The sequence below is a fragment of the Xyrauchen texanus genome, chromosome 28, assembly GCF_025860055.1.
Source record: "Xyrauchen texanus isolate HMW12.3.18 chromosome 28, RBS_HiC_50CHRs, whole genome shotgun sequence".
NCBI lineage: Eukaryota > Metazoa > Chordata > Actinopteri > Cypriniformes > Catostomidae > Xyrauchen > Xyrauchen texanus.
Window position 1 is genome coordinate 39,393,970 of NC_068303.1, and position 21,185 is coordinate 39,415,154.

Sequence of the window (21,185 nt, forward strand, 5' to 3'; positions counted from 1 at the left end):
GAGTGAGGATCTACGTGCAGGCTTTATTAAACAAGAATGGAAAACATGACAAACAGGAACAAATGAAACATCCACGGTGGGAAACTGAAACTAAAACATGAAAACATTGGGGGGTACACAAACTGGTTAAACACGGCAAGACAGGCAAGGCAGGCAAGACAACTATATCCAGACACATCAACGATCGACAGGGGAATGGAGAAACAGCAGGGTTTAAATACACAGGAGACATGATGATGACAAACGACAATCAGGTGAGCACAATGACACAGGGCTGGCAGTGATGAGGGCCGGGAATCATGGGAAGTGTAGTGGCTGACAATTGACAAGTGAGACACGGGGCAGACAACAGGGGATCGTGACACTTTGATACCAAAGATCTCAATTATTTCATATACAATTTGCTGCTTATTTCATTGTTACAGTGCTTAACTATTCTATTTTTAAATATAGCTTGTAAATTCTAGATTATACATCTAATACTTGATATCTGCACATTACCTGGTATCAAATATTCTACTTACCATGACTTTTGTATTGGCTTATTTCATTCCGTCAGTGCTTAACGATTCTATTATAGTTTGTAAATCCTATTTCATGCCTGATATTTGATATTGCACATTACCTGGTATGAAATATTCTACTTCATTCCGTCACAATGCTTAACTGTTATTCTATTGTTAAATATAGCTTGTAAATCCTTGTGCCACAGGTCAGCATTGCAGTTATAATGGTATATTCTACTCCAGAGCTTTACTCTAAATTATTACCACTTAACCTATTGTTAGAAATGACTTGTAAATATGATGTTATACCTCAATTTATTTGGTATCCTTTCTTTGGTACCAAATATCCTCATTGCTTATGTTTACTGGTAATTATTTTCATCCCAGAGCTGACCTCTTTATATTATTAACAATTATTTTAAGTGTTAACAATAGTGTTTTTTTATTTTTTTTACCAAAATTGAATTGGAAACCTGCATGTTCTTTAGTGTGTGTGTGTGTATATATAATGTTTGTATTTTTCTGTTATTTATATTTCAGTGATCTGACATCTTGTTTCAATGACATTTACTGTACTTTGAAATGTGGAATTAAAACACCAAATGGAAATTTGTCTTGTTTGATCAATCATTATTCTTGATAAACTGCATGCTATAAATATAAAAAAAAAATATATATATATATATATATATATATATATATATATATATATATATATATATATATATACACAATAAGCGGCGGCAGATCGCTCGAAAATAGCGTTTGCCTCCGACGCCCTGCGGAAGGTCCGCCTTTGATAAAATGGCGGCGGAATGGCCGATGGCCAGCGGGCCGGCAGTGGAACGAAGGCAGTAGGAAGGCGGCTGCCACTTTTAAAACCGGCTGCCGCCGGCGGTGCGCCATCAAACGTGTTTGCGATAACGTCATTCTGCCGCTTCTACTGCCTCCGGAGCACCGCCAGCGGCCCGCCGACTCATCGCTATCTGGGTACCCACATAACAATGTGTAAATGTTTATTTAGTGCAAAGAATTTATATTATAAATAACATGTAATCATTTAAACAGGGCAGATACATAGAAACACAATACCTCAAAATATATTTAAAATTAAACAATTGTTAGTCATAATATACTCGTACCTCTTAAAGAGCAGATTTTTGTAGATAGGTTAATATGATTAATGTGCAGATTATTGGCTCATCTTTTCACTTATTTATTCTTTAAGTCGGCAGTGTATGAATTTGTTGCCCAGATTATTCTTGAAAAAACATAACAAGCGCCTTTGTAACGTACCAAAAGTACAGTAAGCCTCTCAAGCAGCCGCAAAAATATTTACATTTTTTTTACATACATTTTTTTCTGTATTTGTGTCAAACTTGAGCACTTTTGAGCAAGATGTGGCATCTGTGAATGGTTATACTGTGATAGGTACTCTAGGTCCCAGCAATGCACTGCAACATGAATACATAATGCAGTTTACCACGTTACTGTTTATTGTTTCACTGTTTTCTGTTTTTATTTCTGGTGTTGTTGTTGTTTTTGTTATAATTTTTTGTTATTTGTTATTTGGTGATTATTGAGAGCTCATCTTTTACTTACTACAGTAATATGTTGTTTTTGGATTTCACTGTCATTGTGTTTTCTGTGTTAAAAAAATTGATTTGATTAACTTTCATTAAAAGAATTATCTTTTACTGTGAGAAATTTGTGATTTAAAAAAATAATAAAAAATCCACTTTTGTGTTCCACACCTAAAAAATAAATAATTAAAAAACAAATTATGACAGAATGACTGCTCATAGTTTCCGGGCACACATAATTTGGAAAATGTTATTAGTACTCGTGTGATTTCTACAAACTGAATGGCTATGCATTCTGTGAAATGTAAACTTCTGGCATATTGTATGACTATTTAGACTATCTTTGCTATGCACGGCGGTACTCCTTATTACAATTACACAACCTGAACTGTTATCCTCGGCTTGATTCTATAATGTATGTCACCTGCAGGGCTGTCAGAATAGTTTGACACTCGTATTATAACAATAGCATCTCTATGTGCTGAAATTAATTGACAGGAAGACATCATGTACCTTCCTGTCATCATGTACCATCAATGGTTTTAGCCTTGACATCTTAAAACCTTTAGCTAAAAATAAATATTACGGTGATCTTGGAAACAATTGAAGATTTGCTGCTTAGACTTATAAAAATCATAACAGCCAGGATATGCTATTGCTTGCTATAAATATGTAATGGCTTCATGGAACGGAACCTGTTCAACCCATCTGGATACAGTTACCTACCAAAGCCCTGACTGAAGAACAAGTATGTTTGTGATCAAGGTCATAAAACTGCACTGGTTGACTTTCATTACATCACATATTTTGGATATTTAAGCAACATCACATGAGCAAGACCAAAAAATCTGAATTGCTGTTATTGGTCTAGGCACGAGCAGGGTTGGGGAGTAATGCAATACATGTAAAGGTGTTACTTATTTTAAATACAAATTATTAGAAACTGTATTACATTACAGTTAAAATTAGGCCTGTCGCGATGATTAAATAATTGTCTGATCGCAGTTATACTTCAATTTCCAACCACATTTTAATGCCAAAAAATAAGGGAATTTTAAGGGATAGTGAACGCAAAGCGCTCCGGCTTAACTATAATGGTCGTGTAATGACCTGGCCACGCGGTGTTAATGACACAAAGTGAGGAGGAGACACATTTCTGTGGCGTGAAATTAATCACAAAGGTTTTGCTTCATGAGAAATAAGGGCTTATCATCTCTATTCCTATGAATGTACATGGTGCTTCACTATATAACATATTCGGTAGAATGGTATGTTTATTTATGTACATTTTCTGCATGGATATAAATGTTCACCTGTTTTAACTCCTTTGTCTCCATGCTCTCCCTTCTCTCCTTTCTGTCCTTTCTGTCCTCTTTCTCCTCGCTCACCTGCGGGATGAAGCACACAGTTATATTCACCTTTCAATATGCCCATTTGTGAACAGCACATTTGACTGTATACTCCCAAACATCTTATATTTCATTAAAGAGGACAAAACACAAAGAACTACATTTTCAATGATCTTTTATGGTACAAGAGCTTGAAGTATTATGAAAACATCGATTAACCCTAACTCTCAGAACTCAAGACCATCTCCCCAGTCCAAAAAGAGCATTTATTGAAACTAAGCTGCAAAAACATCTAGCTCTGAACTTGAGCTTACGTGTTTACATGTCATTAGTCCCTCATCATTAGATCATTAGATGATTCGAAACTTCTGAACAGCCAGTTAAGGTTAAGTGATGAATTGTTTTAATGGATAACAGATAGTGCTCAGGGCTGGACTGGAAAGCGCAATCGGTCAGGGATTTTACATCGCAACTGGCCCAAAAATACAGAGCAACATTGAATATTCACAATGGACAAGGATATAATTTTAGCGGAGAGCTTCTTTTGAACTTCACTATGCCAGAGTATGGATTGCAGTATGGATTAAAAAGAGGCTGCTTGGAAGTTTTTTTTTTTTTGGTGAGCATCTGCCAAGCCATCTTTGCCCGTGGAATTTTGCAGTGCAAAGGTACGTTTCAGTAATTTCAGTAAGCACAGACCTACTGATGCCGAATACACAGTAAGATCAGCCTGACAGCACAACCTTTTAACAACCATTAGCATTTTGTTTTAATGAATATATACAGTATATTCCACAGATTTCTGTAAAATTGCAATACCCATTCAATAAATCTGCGGGAACATCCAGAAAATGATTCACGTGCACGTCCCCAGATAACACGATCACCAGTTGATCCATAAAAACAGTTCCATCTTTGTCACTCTCTTCGACGTTGTGTCGGAGAAGCGACACTAGGGGTCTCTCTTGAGCACCGAATATACCTCTGATCTATGAAAAAAGGCCAGTGAGAAGTTGGCAGCTAGTATTTGCATACTCTGCCCCCGGACATATGGGTATAAAGGCGAGGAAATACTAGAGTTCATTCAGAAATTTTCTTGGGAGCCGATGGTTGTGCATGCTGTTTGCTATGAGTCACACCTGTTCCTGTATTCTTCTGACGCTCTGCATGCTGTTGGATTCTACGGCGCATTACAGCGGCTTTCTCCTTCTCTGCAAGGCGGTGCAGTTGTCCCTGGGCGCATCGACAGTGCAGTTAAAAGAGTTATTTTCTAAAAGAGCAAAATACACAGCTGTATTTGGGGCAGGCGCCACGGGCGATGAAGGCGATTTGGGGACATTGACGGGCTCTGTTCGCCGGGTAAATCCTCTCGAACCACCCGCCTCCCAGCACGCTTGCTGGCTTCCGTCCGAGTTCGGGATGAGCGATTTCTCTCCAATGGGTCAGCCACCCCCCGCGCCTTGCCTCTTTCCTACGGGATTGAGGCAGGTGCCGCGGGTGACGGAGGCGATTTGGGGATAATGATGGCTTGCGTTCGCCGGGTAAATATCGCGAACCACCCGCCTCCCCGGCACGTTTGCTTGCTCCCATCTGAGCTCGGGATGAGTGCGGCCGCTTCGCGGTCCCTTGAGCTCCTGGAATTGGATGATGATAATCGCGCCGCATCGGAGAGCGTTACAGCGGAGTCTGCTGATGACTCATCTGAGCCACCGCCTTCGGGTCTGCGCATCCAGTCTGAGCCTGATGCACAGGAGGTCCGCTATGCTTTGCCGGGTACCGCAAGCACAAGGCTGGACCGGAAAATCCTGCCCCCCCCACGGCTACTTGATCGGGCATGTGCGCCGCTCACAGCCGTGCCGCTCCCCCCGGTTCCTTTCTTCCCAGACGTGCATGACGAGTTGAGTAAGCCATAAAAGGGCACCTTCAGGTCAGAAGCACCAGCACTCGAACGGGCGATGGCCACCCCTGTGGTCCAGAAACGCAACCTATGTACTGGACCTGGTCGAAATACAGGCACCTTCTTGAACACCCCCGTCTCCCCGCTCCGTCCATTCGGCGGCACCGTTGACGACTCCGCCCAGCAGTCCTCAGCGGTGAAGAAGCAGACGGAGGCCATTTTACACATCCTGCCCTCCCGCAAACCTTGCTGCTCCACCTCAACCAAGAGTGGGCCCAGCTCTCAGCCCCAGCGTCAAGCATCCCGCAGGAAGCGCACGCCCACCGTCTCACGGAGCACTTCGAGGACCCGGAAGGCTCCCAAGCATTCCAGAGATGAACGACCCAGAGATCGAGACGTTTGCTCCGGAGTTGGTAAACAGACCACTCCGTCCCCCGGTGGAGGGCCAGGAAGAGAAACCTTCAGTTAAAGGTACTTTGTTTTTGCACGTTTTTTACTAACAGAGCAATTTCCTCTTTCTGGGTCACCTGGCCTGCAGATGCTGTTCTCACGGCACTCTGCCGCCACAGTTCAACAGTCCCGGCACGCTGGACGCGGACACTCCGCCCTCAGCCCCACGACTGTTCCCAGAGGACGCCGCTACAGGACCTCCTCCTCAGTCACTAACCCGCCCCCTGCCAGGTGTGTGGAGCAAGGTAAGAGCTTCGAGTCCTTTCTCAGCACTAGAGCCTCGGGACGCGTCCTCACCTCCCGACGCCATACTACCTGCTCCGCCCCGCTGCGAAGCCCCGCCGGGTACGTCAAAAGTTATCGTCCCCTTAGCACCCCCCAGCACGGAGCTTAGATGTGTGTCTTTCACTCCCCAATCCGTCATGCTGGCTGTCCAGGGCCATCCTACTCGGTTACGCAATTCAGTTTGCCAGGCCTCCACCCCCTTCGTGGGCGTCCGCTTTACCATTTTCCAAATCCATGCATGTGGAAATCGTCTCTTTCTTAAAGACATTATATAGAGCCTGTCCCTCCAACCGAGATGAAGAAGGGTCCCTACAGCCCTTACTTCATCATACCCAAGGAAGCGCGGTGGCTTACGACCGATCTTGAACTTATGAGTTTTCAACCAGGCTTTGCACAAACCCGTTCAAAAAATGCGCACCCAAGAACACATTTAAAACTTGCGTTCGGCAGCTAGATTGGTTCGCAGCGGTAGACCTGAAGGACGATTTAATCATCGGGTTCCTAAGAGGTGCCGGATGTTAAATCCCTCACGGCCATGTTCCACTCCTGGGACCTCTCGGTAGTCCTCGCAGGCCTCCAGAGACCTCCCTTCGAGCTGCTAGAATCAGTTGGATCAGGGCCTCTCTCTTAAGACTGCCCTGCTGATCGCGCTCACCTCCATCAAGAGGGTCGGGGACCTGCAAGCGTTCTCTGTCAGCGACACTTGCCTGGAGTTCGGTCCGGCAGACACATATGTGATCCTAAGACCGCGACCGGGCTACGTGCCCAAGGTTCCTACCACCAGGTAGTGAACCTGCAAGCGCTGCCCCGGGAGGAGGCAGACCCAGCCCCTTCATTGCTGTGTCCATTACGTGCTTTGCATACCCACCTGGACCGCACGCAGAGCTTTAGATGTTCTGAGCAGCTCTTGTCTGCTTTGGGGGACAGCGGAAAGGGAACGCTGTCTCCAAACAAAGGCTTTCCCACTGGGTAGTGGACGCCATTTCATTGGCCTATCACACCCAGGCCATGCCCCCCCTGCGGGTCCGAGCTCACTCAACAAGGAGTGTTGCGTCCTCCTGGGCACTGGCCAGGGGGACCTCTCTGGCAGACATATGTAGAGCAGCGGGTTGGGCAACACCCAATACCCTTGCAAGACTTTACAGTCTCAGGGTTGAGTCTGTATCATCCCGTGTTTTCTCAGGTCCGAGCCAGTAGAACTCGATAACACGCTGATGGGCTGGCCGGGTGAATTGCTTGCATTTAGTGTCCTTTCCCTCGGTTGAGGTAAAATTGTGCATTTTTTCTCCCAGGACATCCCACTCCTCGGATCCCTGGACGATTCCTCCCTAGCCCTCCTGGGTCCAACTCCAACTCGGACTACCCCTGTGTGTATTTTCTGCGATACGGTCCCCTTACCAAAGTGGACCCGCGTTTTCCTTAGGCAGTCCCAGGCTGCCCTCCGGTCGCCGTGTTGTAGCAACTCCCCCCTCCTTGAGGCTGGATCTACCACCACGCCACTTTCCACGTGTTGCCTAAAAACACATGTTACGTATTCACCACTCTTACCTCCCCTTCCAGGCAGGTGTGGTTTCCGCAGGGTCTTTTCCCCCTGAAAGAATAGGAAATTGGGTAAGACCCCCTTCCCTCGATGCATGTAAGGGCCCCGGCTGTCTATTGCTCTATGTGAGAAACATAGAGAGAAAAGAGGCCCAGCCAGGCTTGGCCCGTTTGTCTAGGGTAACCAGAAGGACTCCGACGACTTTTTTGGGGCATTGGGGAAGGGTATGTGCAGTCTGACACAGATGGTCATCTTGGCACGTAAGTCACCTGCCCGCTCCTGTGTCAGCAGAACACGTACACGGCTCAGCGCATGGCGTGATTTAAATTGGACCCCTAGTGTTGCTTCTCCGACACAACGTCAAAGAGAGCGACAGACGAGGAACGTCTAGGTTACGGATGTAACCTCCGTTACCTGATGGAGGGAACGAGACGTTGTGTCTTCCCGGCCAGGTCGCTGAGCCGAGCCGCTGTAGTGGCCGGACCATTTCCGGCTCCTCAGAAACATCCTGAATGAACTCTAGTATTTCCTCGCCTTTATACCCGTATGTCCGGGGGCGGGGTATGCAAATACTAGCTGCCAACTTCTCATTGGCCTTTTTTCATAGATCAGAGGTATATTCGGTGCTCAAGAGAGACCCCTAATATCGCTTCTCAACGTCTCGTTCCCTCCATCAGGGAACGGAGGTTACATCCGTAACCTAGACGTTTTGACTACGTAACCACTAATACTTAAATAATTTGTTTTTATTATTAACATGTATTAACAAAAATTTACATTGATTGTAAAACAAGTGCTAAACCAGTACTGTCTCTTTAAGAATAGCGGCAGCATCTCACAGAAGTGTTTGAGCCGTATTAACTAGAGTGGAATCGCATGGCTTCTTTACTGCATCTGTGCTGTGTGAGATTAGAATTAAACGTTTCTTTTTTTTGATTGACAACTGACAAACACCTATTCACACCAAATCTGAAACAAATTTGCTGTACATACCACAGACAAGGGGTCTATTAACACATACACTGAAATGCATAAAATGAAGAAAAAAAAATTTCACCTCTGTAAAGTAGGTGGCACTGTTCTACAAACATATTTATTCTGGTTCATTGCCCGGACATTTTAGCATTCAGCTGTTAATGACTGAGATTAATATTTCTAACACTGTTAAAGCATTTATTTATGAATTTGGCATAATTGTTTCATTATTTTCTTTCCAGGTTTTTGATGCTTTTTTAGGAATATAAAATCTGTATTTTTAAGCGAGTCAGAGGAGTAAAGAGCACTCCCTGCTAAAAAGATCCCATGCTGGTCTAAGCTGGTTAATGATGGTTTGGTGCTGCTCTAGATAGAGGACCAGTATAGCCATGCTTTTCACCAGCAAAACATAGCTGATGGTTGACCAGCATAGTCTTTCAGGTGAAGGTGGTTTAACTAGTTAAGAAGCCTAGTGGGGACACCAACACACCAGTATCACTTGGCTGGGGGACCAGCAAACAAAACAAGCTGGCGATCAGCAATGCCAGTCTTTTAAGCAGGGCTGTTGGATAAATATCAGTCCCCTGTCTATATATTTATGCACGTGTAATCTGCTACGAGTATATTCCAAACAAACTCCTGAATCCAGCTTCTCTTTTTTTATGCCGGGACAATGTAACACAAGGTACAGTGATTAAATAGATGTGAAACAGTGTTAAAGGGGACATATTATGCAAAATAAACATTATTATGTGTCCCCAGTGTGTGTAGACAACCACAAAATATGGTAAAAGACCATCCCCTCGTTTCTTTCCTTTCCCCATCAATAAATAAGAGTGTCTCCGAATGAGCCGTTCAGGCTTGCAGCCCATTATTAAGTCAAAAAGATTCACACACACACACACACACACACACACACAAAAAAAAAATAATAATATTATTATTCACAAACATAACAACTACACCTCTCTCCACTGTCCCTCCCTGAAAGCCTTCCAAAAATGCCAGATATTTGGCCCACTTCCTCTCAAACAATGAAACTGAACATTCATTTTTGTCAACAAAAATATATATATATATATATATATATTTCCCTTTGTTTTAATCATTGGGCATTTGCTGTCAGCCACGCTAACCCCCCCACATTGCACGTGTATATATATATATATATATATATATATATGTCAAGACTGCAGAACAGATATTCTCGAAGAAGAATACCGATACAAATGGCTCAGCATTTATTTGTGCATTCAATTACACATACTGCATGACTTATGTACATGTGGATGGTATAATGAACAAAGAAACCTGTATATTTGTGCAGTCTTCTGGTGCATGAATTTGTGAATTGAGCATGTGTGGACCTGTTGCGTTCATGTGTGGATTAGTTGCCTGTGGATTCTCGTGTGCATTTGCCAATCTGTTGCATGCAAGTGTTCTGACCAGTCACTGTAGTTAACACTGCGCAACCACAGACAGAAGATCCCATGCACTTATGTGCGGAATCCGAAAAGCATTCGTAGTAATGATAGAAGATAGACATACTGTTCATTCCCCTAACAAATGTAGCCAGTTTGAACAGGAACACCGTTCCCCCACGAAATTCACTCTGTGGACTCTTTTCCCCATATCCTCCCCTCCCCCCATTTCCAGCCATGACTGTAACTCATGAATGTAACAGCCATGACTGTAGTTCTCTAGCCAGAGTTTCCCTAATTGACACATAGTCATTTTTTTAACATGTATGTGTAAAATGTTTGTTAAGCACAGTCATGCTCTTTGAAAATATTGACGCATCCATTGCAGAGGAGCACAGTCAGAGCAGCCACACATTTACTGAGGCCCTGGATCACAGTGAATGTTATTGAGGACGATTCAATTACAAAAACACAGTTCTGAGTCTCAATAAACACCTCGAATGAGGCAATAAAAACAGGCGAATTGGGTGGAGTGTTTGGTAAAGTTCAGAGTGGGGGATGGACTGCTGATCTGGAGAACATTAGGGGAATTCATTATATGTTTTGGAAGGTGTTTAAGCAGCAGTGCATGTTCAGAGGATGAGATCAGTGTTTTAGTTTTTGAGCTCAAAAAAGAGATTCAGGATGAAAATAGAGATTTACAGAGAAGTGAGTAAAGCCTGGAATTTGTGATAGTTGTGTTGAAAGCCCAGTGCTTTACACTATGTCCTAACCAGGTCCTAACAAAGTTCCTAGAAACAGAGAATACCTATCCATACTCAACACGGAACTGCTGCACGATGTGACACAATCACAGCCAATCCAATCATATTTGAGGTTTCATATTTGAAGTTGTGTGGGGCAGAATTTTGGAACCATTTAGACATTTCACATTGGCCGTGGCTACCTGGTGTGACACAGCAGAAATAGAAACCTAGGGATTGACTAAAGGTTGTGATGTTCACCTCGTCTTACTGTGTACAATTCATCTGTGCACATTATTTCAAAGAGACAATATGTGTCAATTATCTTTCATCAAAATCTTATCTGTTAAACATAAAACACCTCTGAAAAAGTGTCCAGTTCAGCTGACATCACCAAGCAATCTCCACAATCAAAAATAGATTATCCTGTTATAATTGAAGAAATCACATCACAGATGTAATATGGTTGTGAATACGGTTTTTGTTGACTTTAAGCAAATTAAACACATACATTTGTGTGTTGTCCACAAGAAGCTTTAATTTTCTGTGTAGGTTACGACAGAGCTAAGTGCCATTTACCGCTGGGTAAATGGCACTTAGATTTTATTTTCGGCCAAAACACTAAACAGCAACAAAAATGACCACCTTTTCTTATCACCTGTTTATCACTATACACTGCAAAATATTCCTAATCCATGAGATCACTGCACGCAATGTCTAAAATTTGATATTCCAAATTTTGCAAATGTAGCTAATGAGAACCCCTGAAATTATCACATTTAATTTGAGGCAAAATCATTATTTGTCATTTTCAGTTTTGTTCATGGTGATTAAATCGTCTAGGTTACAAATGTAACCTCTGTTCCTTGATGGAGGGAATGAGACGTTGTGTTAATGTAGTGACCAAGGGGTTCGATCTTGAGAGTCCCAATCACCTTTGCTTTATTCAGAAAAGGCCAATAAAAATTGGCAAGTGGAATTTGCAGCTGCTCTCTGCCCCGGACACACAGGTATAAAAGGAGATGGCATGCACCACTCATTCAGATTTGCGCTGAGGAGCCAAGAGAGAGTCCTGGACATGTCAGCGGTCGGTTCAGCACCACAGCAGAAGGGACACATTTACATTTATGCATTTGGCAGACACTTTTATCCAAAGCAACTTACAGTGCAATTATTACAGGGACAATCCCCCTGGAGCAACCTGGAGTTAAGTGCCTTGCTCAAGGGCACAATGGTGGTGGCTGTGGGGTTCAAACCAGAAACCATCTGATTAACAGCCCTGTGCTTTGGCCACTACGCCACACCACTCCATCTCACCCACAACGTTTCGTTACCTCCATCAGGGAACAGAGGTTACATTCGTAACCAAGACTCATGAAGTACAAAGGAGCAGATACGGGCAAGCTGCTGCGTGCCTCTCAGCGAGCACCCGACCACATCGTGACCTTCCAGCGAGTTAGGTAAGGCATCTCCCCGATCCTGTTAAGGGTGAGTGGAGGCACTTTCCGGAGGACGCTACAGGCAGTGGCCTTTCCTGATTTTCGTATTAAGCAATTTCCCACCAAGCACCTGCTAGAATAGTGTTGGAGAAGTGCTCTTCCCTCTCCAGGAGGGAGAGCATACAGAGACCACATCCTACCAGAGGGAGGTTAACATGTGGGGAATCCCTCACATAGACTTACCCACGGGACGTTCACATATTGAATGAAGCCACTGGAGGACCCTATCTACGGAGAGGGTACACAGCAACATCGGCCGAGGCAGAGCGAAGCTCTGTCGAGGGGAAACACAGTGTTCACCTAAGGGGAAACCGAACAGTGGGAACACCTCATACGGGATTACCGAGGGGGGAATCCAAGTATGCAGGCTCACCTGAAAAGAGGCATACCACGAGTACTGGGCCTGGCGGCATTACTCCTCTGCCGAGTTCGTCACCGAATAGTGCTTAAGAAATTAAAGAGGCATCCAGTGTTCACCGGTTACGGGTAACCATTGTGGACAAGATAGCGCACATTATCACCTTGAAAGGGGAAAGGCGCAAATGCAAGCGTTACACCAGCCTGGTCTAGACTCTGGAGGTTGTAGAACCTCACAACAGTATTGGGTGTAGCCCAACCCGCTGCTCTGCCCCTTGCCAGTGCCCAGGAAGACGCAACACCTCTAGTGGAGTACGCCCGGACTCCCAAGGGGCACAAAAGGTCTTGTGATTGGTAGGCCAAGGAAATGGCATCCACAATCCAATGGGCTAGCCTCTGTTTGGAGACTGTTTTTGGAGTTATCCCCTTCTGCTGTCCTCCAAAACAAACAAAGAGCTGCTCGAAGCATCTAAAGCTCTGCATGTGGTCCAGATAAATGCTCAGGGCAGGAACTGGACACAGCAACGACAAGGCTGGGTGTTCCTCCTCTGAAGGGAGCGCTAGCAGGTTCATCACCTGATCCCGAAAGAGAGTGTTGGGAACTTTGGGCTGGGGTCTCAAGATCAGGTGAGTTTGTGTCGGCCCGAACTCAAGGCATTCGCTGGTGACAGAGAGCGCCAGAAATTCCCCAACTCTGTTGATAGAAGTGAGTGCCACAAGAAGGGCCATCTTCAGAGACAAAGTGCTGAGATCGGCCTGCTCCAGGGGCTCAAAGGGAGCTTTCTGTAAAGCAGGTAGGACCACAGAGAGATCCCAGAGGGAATCAGGCGCAGTCTTAGAGGATTCAATCTCCTCGCGCCCTTGAGGTACCTGGTGATCAAGGCGTGATTTTGTGAGGGTCTCCCGTCTAGTGAATAGTGATATGCTGCTATAGCAGCCACGTACACCTTCAGGGTGGAGGGAGAGAGCCGTCTCTCCAGCCCCTCCTGTAGGAAGGACAACACAGACCGACCACACATATCTGTGGATCTTCCCCACGGAAAGAACACCAATTTGCGAAGAGACACCACTTCAGAGCCTACAGCCACCTCATAGAGGGGGATCTGGCCTGAGTGTTCATGTCTATCACCGCTGTTTTGCAAAAAGAATTTCGGCACCTGGCCTTCACAAACACAAGTGCCGGAAGTAGACCCCGAAGCTGCCGCCAGGCGCCGCCATTTGCGCCATTTAGAATTTCAGCCGCCGCCAGCCAATAATTTCGTAAGCCAAATTGAGCCGCCATCTGATAAAGTTTCGCTGAGCCGGCTAGAATTATTTGCATCAAATAATAATTCTATCACATAGTGACATACACACACGAAATATATAAACAATACACAAGATCTATTTTCCCACTGGATTCATAACAGCACAGTCTTGTGCTCGTTGCTACGATACACAGACTCACAGTGAATTGATGACCAATTAAAATTGCTCGTTTTCCGTACAGAAGAAGCGATGCATTTTTTTCTCGCACTGAGGTGAAATGGCGGAAAGAAGCAAGCAGGGTAATTTTGATCTCACTTCTCACATACTTTCCTAATTCCTACTTACTTTTTTTTTTTAAATTAGGCCTACCCAGACTTTTGTTAAATCTTCAGGGCACGGTTGCACAAACACCTGAATCAAAGATTGATGTTATGAACCAAATATTCTGGAACGGAGAGATTTATACGGAGAGATTTATAGCACTGAACGTGATATTACTGCAGTAACAAACCACCGTTTCCACATTGCTAATTCACGACGCATACTTCAGTGTACATTGAAGTGAAATGTGCAAAACTTTGTCCAAAATAATAGGCTACTGATAACAGTGTGTGTTTATATTAAGGCGAGACACGGCAGGCAAAAACATCGTTTTTTTTTACTGGTCAATTTTGAGATTTTTGGATATTTATCTTCAATAACATGTCTTCTTTCAGACTTGTGGTGAAAAAAAGTCCGAAATACACATTTAGGTCTTTATTTTACTACACTTCGTCTGTTTGCGTCTGTAGATTTCTCATAAATACAACAAAAGTTTGCGTTCTTAATCAACATACTTCTCCGCGATCTCTGCCGTCACGCAGGTAGTGTGCCGGTGGAATGCATGTTTAGTTCCACTGGCCTACTGCTCAATGGCAAACGATCATCACTTGCTCCTTCAAGGTGTAATATGATAAGCTTCATCCATGATAATGCCAAGTTATTGTATACAACTTAGCCTACATACATTTAGCCTAAACACAACACATTGTAGGCTATTTGAAAATGTTTAGTAGCATACAGACTACAAAATAAATATGTACATACGTTGTGAAAGTAAAATCTTGTGTTTTCTTTATTACATTGTATTGGATTTTGTAGAAATATAGTGTAAGCCATGCATTGCTTGGAAATATTGAGATCTAGTAAATCAGTATAACATAGACAGTGGTGGACGAAGTACACATACCATGTACTTGAGTTAAAGTAAAGATACTCAAGGTAAAATATTACTCAAGTAAAAGTAGAAGTGCTGCCTTTAAACATTCACTTGAGTAAAAGTACAAAAGTATTTGCCAAGTACTATGATTTTTTATGGCCATAATGTCCTATTATAATTTGTCACAAGACTCTTGCTTAGTCTACATGAAGACTAATGACACTCTTGGCACACCAATCTATTAATAAAATGACATTAATTAGTCAGATATATATATATATATATATATATATATATATATATATATATATATATATATATTGAATTGAATACATTTTTTGTGTGTTTAATTTTGGAGGGAAGGGGCTGTTCCCATAAGGTATAATACATTTACAGTTTTTACTGTATATATTTTTCTCAAGTGTCTATGGTCATAATTATTAACATCCTAATGTTATGATACATTCACATAAACCTGCACAATGCCATTAAATATAAATATATATATACACATACACGTGCACACATATATACACACACACACATACATAGAATATATATATATATTCTATGTTATGGGAGCAGCCAATTTCCCTCCAAAATTAAACACAAAAACGTATTAATGCAGTGTTTCTGCTACTCCCCAGAAAAACAATGCTATTATATGAGTCATTTTAGTGTCAACATAATAAGCAATGTACATTATGCGTCAATATTTACCGATAATTGCTGCAATAATAGCTGCTGCTCTCTGCCCCGCTTAAAATCATTGGCAACGCAATTTGTTTGGAACTATTGAGAGCTACATGAATCACGTGACCGCGCGGCGGCGAGATCACTGTCGCAACCATCTATGTTCGCAACTCTCATATTTAACGGCTCTGGGGTGCGTTTCCCGTACAACGACGTAACTTGCTGCTCCACTACCGTAGTACGATGCACTGTTGAAGAAATCAACTTGCTAGTCACGACTGTTTCCCGAAACCGTATTGTCGCAAATTGGTTGTTCAACCACGTTGGTTAATGATGTCACACATGTGGTGGAGTAAAAACTACTTTTAATAAATCTGTTTGTGATCGAATTAATGCTAGATGTTTTGCTATAAATTACGGACATGTCATCTGAGGACTATCTCATATTTTTCTCAGTTATTTGCTTTATTTCCAGATTCAATCATAGGCTCGTTCTTACGCACTAGAGCACGTTCACACATGCGCACTCTTCAAAAACGGTGCTTTAAATCTATTGACAAACTAAAAGACATAAAGGACATTTGTATGTCTTCTAAATAAAAGATACTGATTGTACTGAATGTCATCTTGCTTATTTGGCTCAAGATAATAATTTTTTAAGCCCACATGTTATAATAACAAGAAACTCTGCTTCTAACCACAGGTCGAGAGCTGTCGTTCCAACCTCACAACTCTGCGATGCTGTTTGCGAATGTTCGTTGGAACGATGGTTTCGGGAAACACCGACTCGTTGAACTATGATGATAACGACGGAACTTTCGACCATAGTTGGCTAACGATGCTTTTGGGAAACACACCCCTGGTTCGCGCTTAGTAGATGCCGCCAAGGCAAGTTCAAAATAAAGTTCAAAACGCTGTACTGTGATTGGTGGCTTGTTTGACCAGTTACGTTTTTATCCACTCATAAATAAATAGGAACGACTGATTTTGAAAATGTAGTAGAGTAAAAAGTAAGATATTTGACTTTGAAATGTAGTGGAGTTAAAGTAAAAGTCTCCCCAAATTTAAATTCTTCAGTAAAGTACAGATACACAAAAAAGCTACTTAAGTACAGTAACGAATTACATTTACTTCGTTACTGTCCACCACTGAACATAGACATCTGTAGACATGAAGTGGCAGCTTCAGCCATTTGCAGCTATGAAAAGTTTGGCGGCTGCAGCAGCCATTTAGGTTTTGGCTGAGCCGGCTAGCCAGCCAATAACTTCATCAGCCAGCCATTATTCTCAAAACAAATGGCTTCGGGCTCTAGCCGGAAGGGCAGAGCATAGGAGAAAGACCCAGAAAGACATATCCACATCCAAATCACCCACGACGCTCGCCGAGAGCGGCATGCAAATTCCACTCGCCAATTTTCATTGGCCTTTTCTTAATGAAGCAAAGGTGATTGAGGCTCTCAAGATCGAACCTCTAGTGTCACTACATCGACACAATGTCGAGTGAGTGACATACAGGCAACAAATGTTTTTTAATAACTATCCAATTAGTGAAAGAATAGTAAGGGTTTGTGTAAAAAGCTTCTCTGTTGAAGGTGCTAAAGACCCCCGTAAAACACATTGTTTTTTTAAGTGGGGCAAATAGACTTGTTATTAAAAATGTTCAAAGTGGGCTCACATTGACTGATCCAATCACAATGGTTATTGATTTGTTTTACACCACGTTTCTGTTGAATGCTTGATTCTGATTAGTTGACAGACGTTATAAGGTGTGCAGAGACCAGTTGAATAAAACTGTTTCAGACTAGTCTTACTAGTTGGTCGTATAAAATGTTGGTCTTAATTTATTCAGTCAGTTGCATAAAAACTTCGATCAGTCTAATTTAATACCAAAATGTAAGACAGTGCACCACTAGGCTAACTTTTGTACACATTCCATGTTGCCATGGAAAATAATTGTCAGCTGAGCCAGTGGGGGCTTGAGTTGAGAGCTGAAAGGGGCTTGAGTTGACTTTAACTTCAACAATGCTAACAAAATGTCATGTATTTTTTATTATTTGGGTTAAAATCACTAAATTTGTTCAATAGAATCAATTTTGAAGCACTCTAGTCCTCTAATAAACAAATATTTTCAGCGAATGAAAACTGTATTGAGGGTCCACTGTCAGACATTTTTTTTAAAGCTGTTAAGGTGTCTTACATTTCCCACAATGCAACAGAGGTCGACCGATTAATCGGCCTGCCGATTAATCGGCCGATTTTTATCATTTTTTACATAACCGGCATCGGCCATTATCCAAGTATATCAAGCCGATTATTAGGCAGGCGCATCTGTGGGCAGCCTAGTGTTGTTGTGGAACACGTGTTTGACGCACACTGCCCCAGAGTCATTTTCCAGCAGAGTGAGCAGACCTCATCCAGTGCCTAAGGAAGGAGCTAAGTTCCTTGGAGAAAACAGTAAGGATTAAATTTGTATAAATTCGCAGTCAGAGAGAGAGAGAGAGAGACAGAGAGATCTCGCGCACAGCCAGCACAACACAGCCCAGCTAAATGAGTGACAGAACTAAACATTCAAACGTAGCCTGGTTTAGATCTGTGATATTAGTCTGATTTTATTTTATATTTCGCCTTCCAAAGATTATAAAAAGAATATTTATACATAAGCCGCATTCTGTCTAGCACAACTTCCTTCCCTTCCACAGCGGTGCACTGACATTTCTCCCTAAAACTCCGAAACACACCGCAAAGAGACAAGCAAACTAGGCTATTTTGGGTTTCATGTGCGCGTCTAAACGATCAACTATACAAAAAATATGTCAAAACGACCGGCTTGGAGATTCACTTAAACACAGTTTATGTCTTAAATGGACGTAGTTATGGAAATAGTTGGGAGAAAATATGCTGCATCAGGAGTCTATTAGATCTGAACTCGGTCTTAAAGGGGAAGCATCCTAATAAACATGATGACGATTGAGGCATTACTGCGAATCAAACAACAAAAGGCAAAGAGAAAATCACTTACAGCTCTTGAATGAATAACTTCTGCATTAATCTATCTATGATAAACAATGCAGTGTTATTTCACAATTGATTACTAGATTATTAGATTTCGTTTTAGACCACACCTGAACAGTAATGTTAGTAGACCTTCCTGAAATTAAATCACTGTGCCTATATAACGTTTATATTTGTTTGATATATATATATATATATATATATATATATATATATATATATATATATATATATAACAAAAAGAACCGTTAAGAATACCATTAAAGTACCGGATCGATAAACAGTATCGTTAAGATAGTAATACCATTAAAACCTTAACGATACCCATCCCTAGTTATGCCTGTGCTTCTCTTGGATGCTCTGAATATTGGATTACGTGTCTGGATTGCCCCTTAATTAAAGCTGTATTTGGATCTCAACCTTCATGTCTCGGAGCAGTTCGTAACACCTGCTTTGTTTATTTAATATATTTGTTATACATTATTTATACAATATGTTTTTACATTATACATTTTTAATTTAAGTGTCAAGTGTTCAATAAATGTATTTGTTGAGAAATTTTGTCTATCTTAAGTAATTATTTGTGTTACATTTTATCTTACAAATAAAAGGTTCAAATAAGAGGTTAAAAACAAGCACATAAGCCAAAATAAATCGGTGCATTAATCGGCCATCGGCCGACCCGGATTTCAAAACATTGGCATCGGCCTGAAAAAACCCATATTGGTCGACCTCTACAATGCAATGTTAAAATAGACTGTCTTACTAAAGACAACTGTGAGCTTGTTTTATGCAACAGGCTATCTATGCCATCTTTAGCTAGTCAAACTAAATGTTAGATGCAGTTAATGTCTATGTTTATGCAAACAGCCCCAGGTATTTCAAAGAACCATACAGGCTATCACAGCAAAATAACCATATAAAACAAAGACATTGGCTAAGATAAGAAAGACAAATAATGTCTATAATATCCTAATTTTATTTCAATTTCAGTTGAAAGGCACCCTTGCCTTCCCTCTCACTCTCTCTTTTTTTGCTTGCACCCACACCAATACTCACTCACTCACTCACTCACTCTCTCTCACACACACACACACACAAAAACACAGGCCACAAAACACGATTGAAGCAGTGAAATTACATAAAAAATTTAAAATAAACAGAATTACATTTTCGAACTAGCAACGGAGCCTCCGGATGTACCAAAACACGACGCTGAATCTGTGGCAGAAGTAATTAGTTCCACTCACAAGGGCGTTTTATGGATGAAAACCAGAAAATGTATTGAGATAAAATCCTGAATGATGTCTTAATGTATGGTAACCAAGGTATAAGTGGAATAATTGACCCTGGCCCTTTTAATTATTGAAAAATAATGCACACCCGATGTGTAATGGGCACTCAGCTGCATGTAGTGGCCACATTACCACCTCGAGGTATGCATTGTTTTTTTTATAATTCAACGGTCCGTCGTCAATTATTCCTTACATAGTATACTTGAGATGTTATGAAATGCCAAATGTGACCTGAATGAACAGAAAATGGTTAAAACTTTTCTGAAGTGGTTATTTTGTATAAGCATCATCTTAATTTGTTACTAAAAAAAGCATCATACTGTCTAAAAAGTTGATAAACTTTGCCCTATATCTGTTGTAGCCTTTTACCCCAGGTGTGGGGTAAAAGGCTTCCTCACAACCTTTTTTTAATCAAAACAACCTTCTGTTACTATTAATTTTCTCACCAATTTTACTGCTCCAATCTTGTAACACTATGTGGCAAAAAAACAAAAACAAACAAGTGCCTTAAAGTGTGCCTTTAGCCCCGTCGTACCCTATCTATCCATGTGGAGTTCTAACCTTTTGGTCCCTCAGGCCCGATGTCTCCTTTTTCTCCATTGTGTCCATCCTGACCACCTGGCCCTGCCAGTCCCCGATGACCCTGAATGCCCTTTTCCCCTGGGAAGCCTGAAACAAAAAAAAACTGAAAAATTTTTAAAACAAAACACACATTTATTCGGGACAATTTCTCTTGAACAAGATATCTAGCATAAATTTTCTTGAGAGCCTTGCATACCTCTGGATTTGAGAAAAGGCCAATGAATAATTAACAGACAGAATTTGCATGTCCCGCCCCCGGACATACGGGTATAAAGGGAAGTGGACGTGCGTCTGTCAGGAGCCGAGATTAAGGTTCGGCCGTTTACATTGGTAGGACAAGTGTCATGGCAAGGGGGACACAATGTCTCATTCCCTCCATCAGGGAACGGAGGTTACAACAGTAATCATGATGTTCCCTTTCTGTTACTCACTCAACGTTGTGTCAATTGTAGTGAAACAAGGGGTCCCATTTAAAAACGGCATGCACTAAACTGTGTTACGTGAACTACTGACACAGGCGCAAGCAAGCTACTGCGTGCTAGAAGCAACTGTA

The 21,185-nt window shown here is 42.1% G+C and overlaps 1 protein-coding gene across 2 annotated transcripts in view; it reads right to left on the reverse strand.

Annotated features, from left to right (window-relative positions):
- scara5 (scavenger receptor class A, member 5 (putative)) overlaps nucleotides 1-21,185 on the reverse strand; it is a 128,334-nt gene that overhangs the window by 22,141 nt on the left and 85,008 nt on the right. For both annotated transcript variants that reach the window (XM_052096026.1, XM_052096027.1), the window contains exons 7-8: nucleotides 20,612-20,719; nucleotides 3,403-3,477 (exon numbers count right to left, since the gene is read on the reverse strand). In XM_052096026.1, the coding sequence (XP_051951986.1) occupies nucleotides 3,403-3,477; nucleotides 20,612-20,719 (183 nt within the window). The remainder of the gene's footprint in view (nucleotides 1-3,402; nucleotides 3,478-20,611; nucleotides 20,720-21,185) is intronic.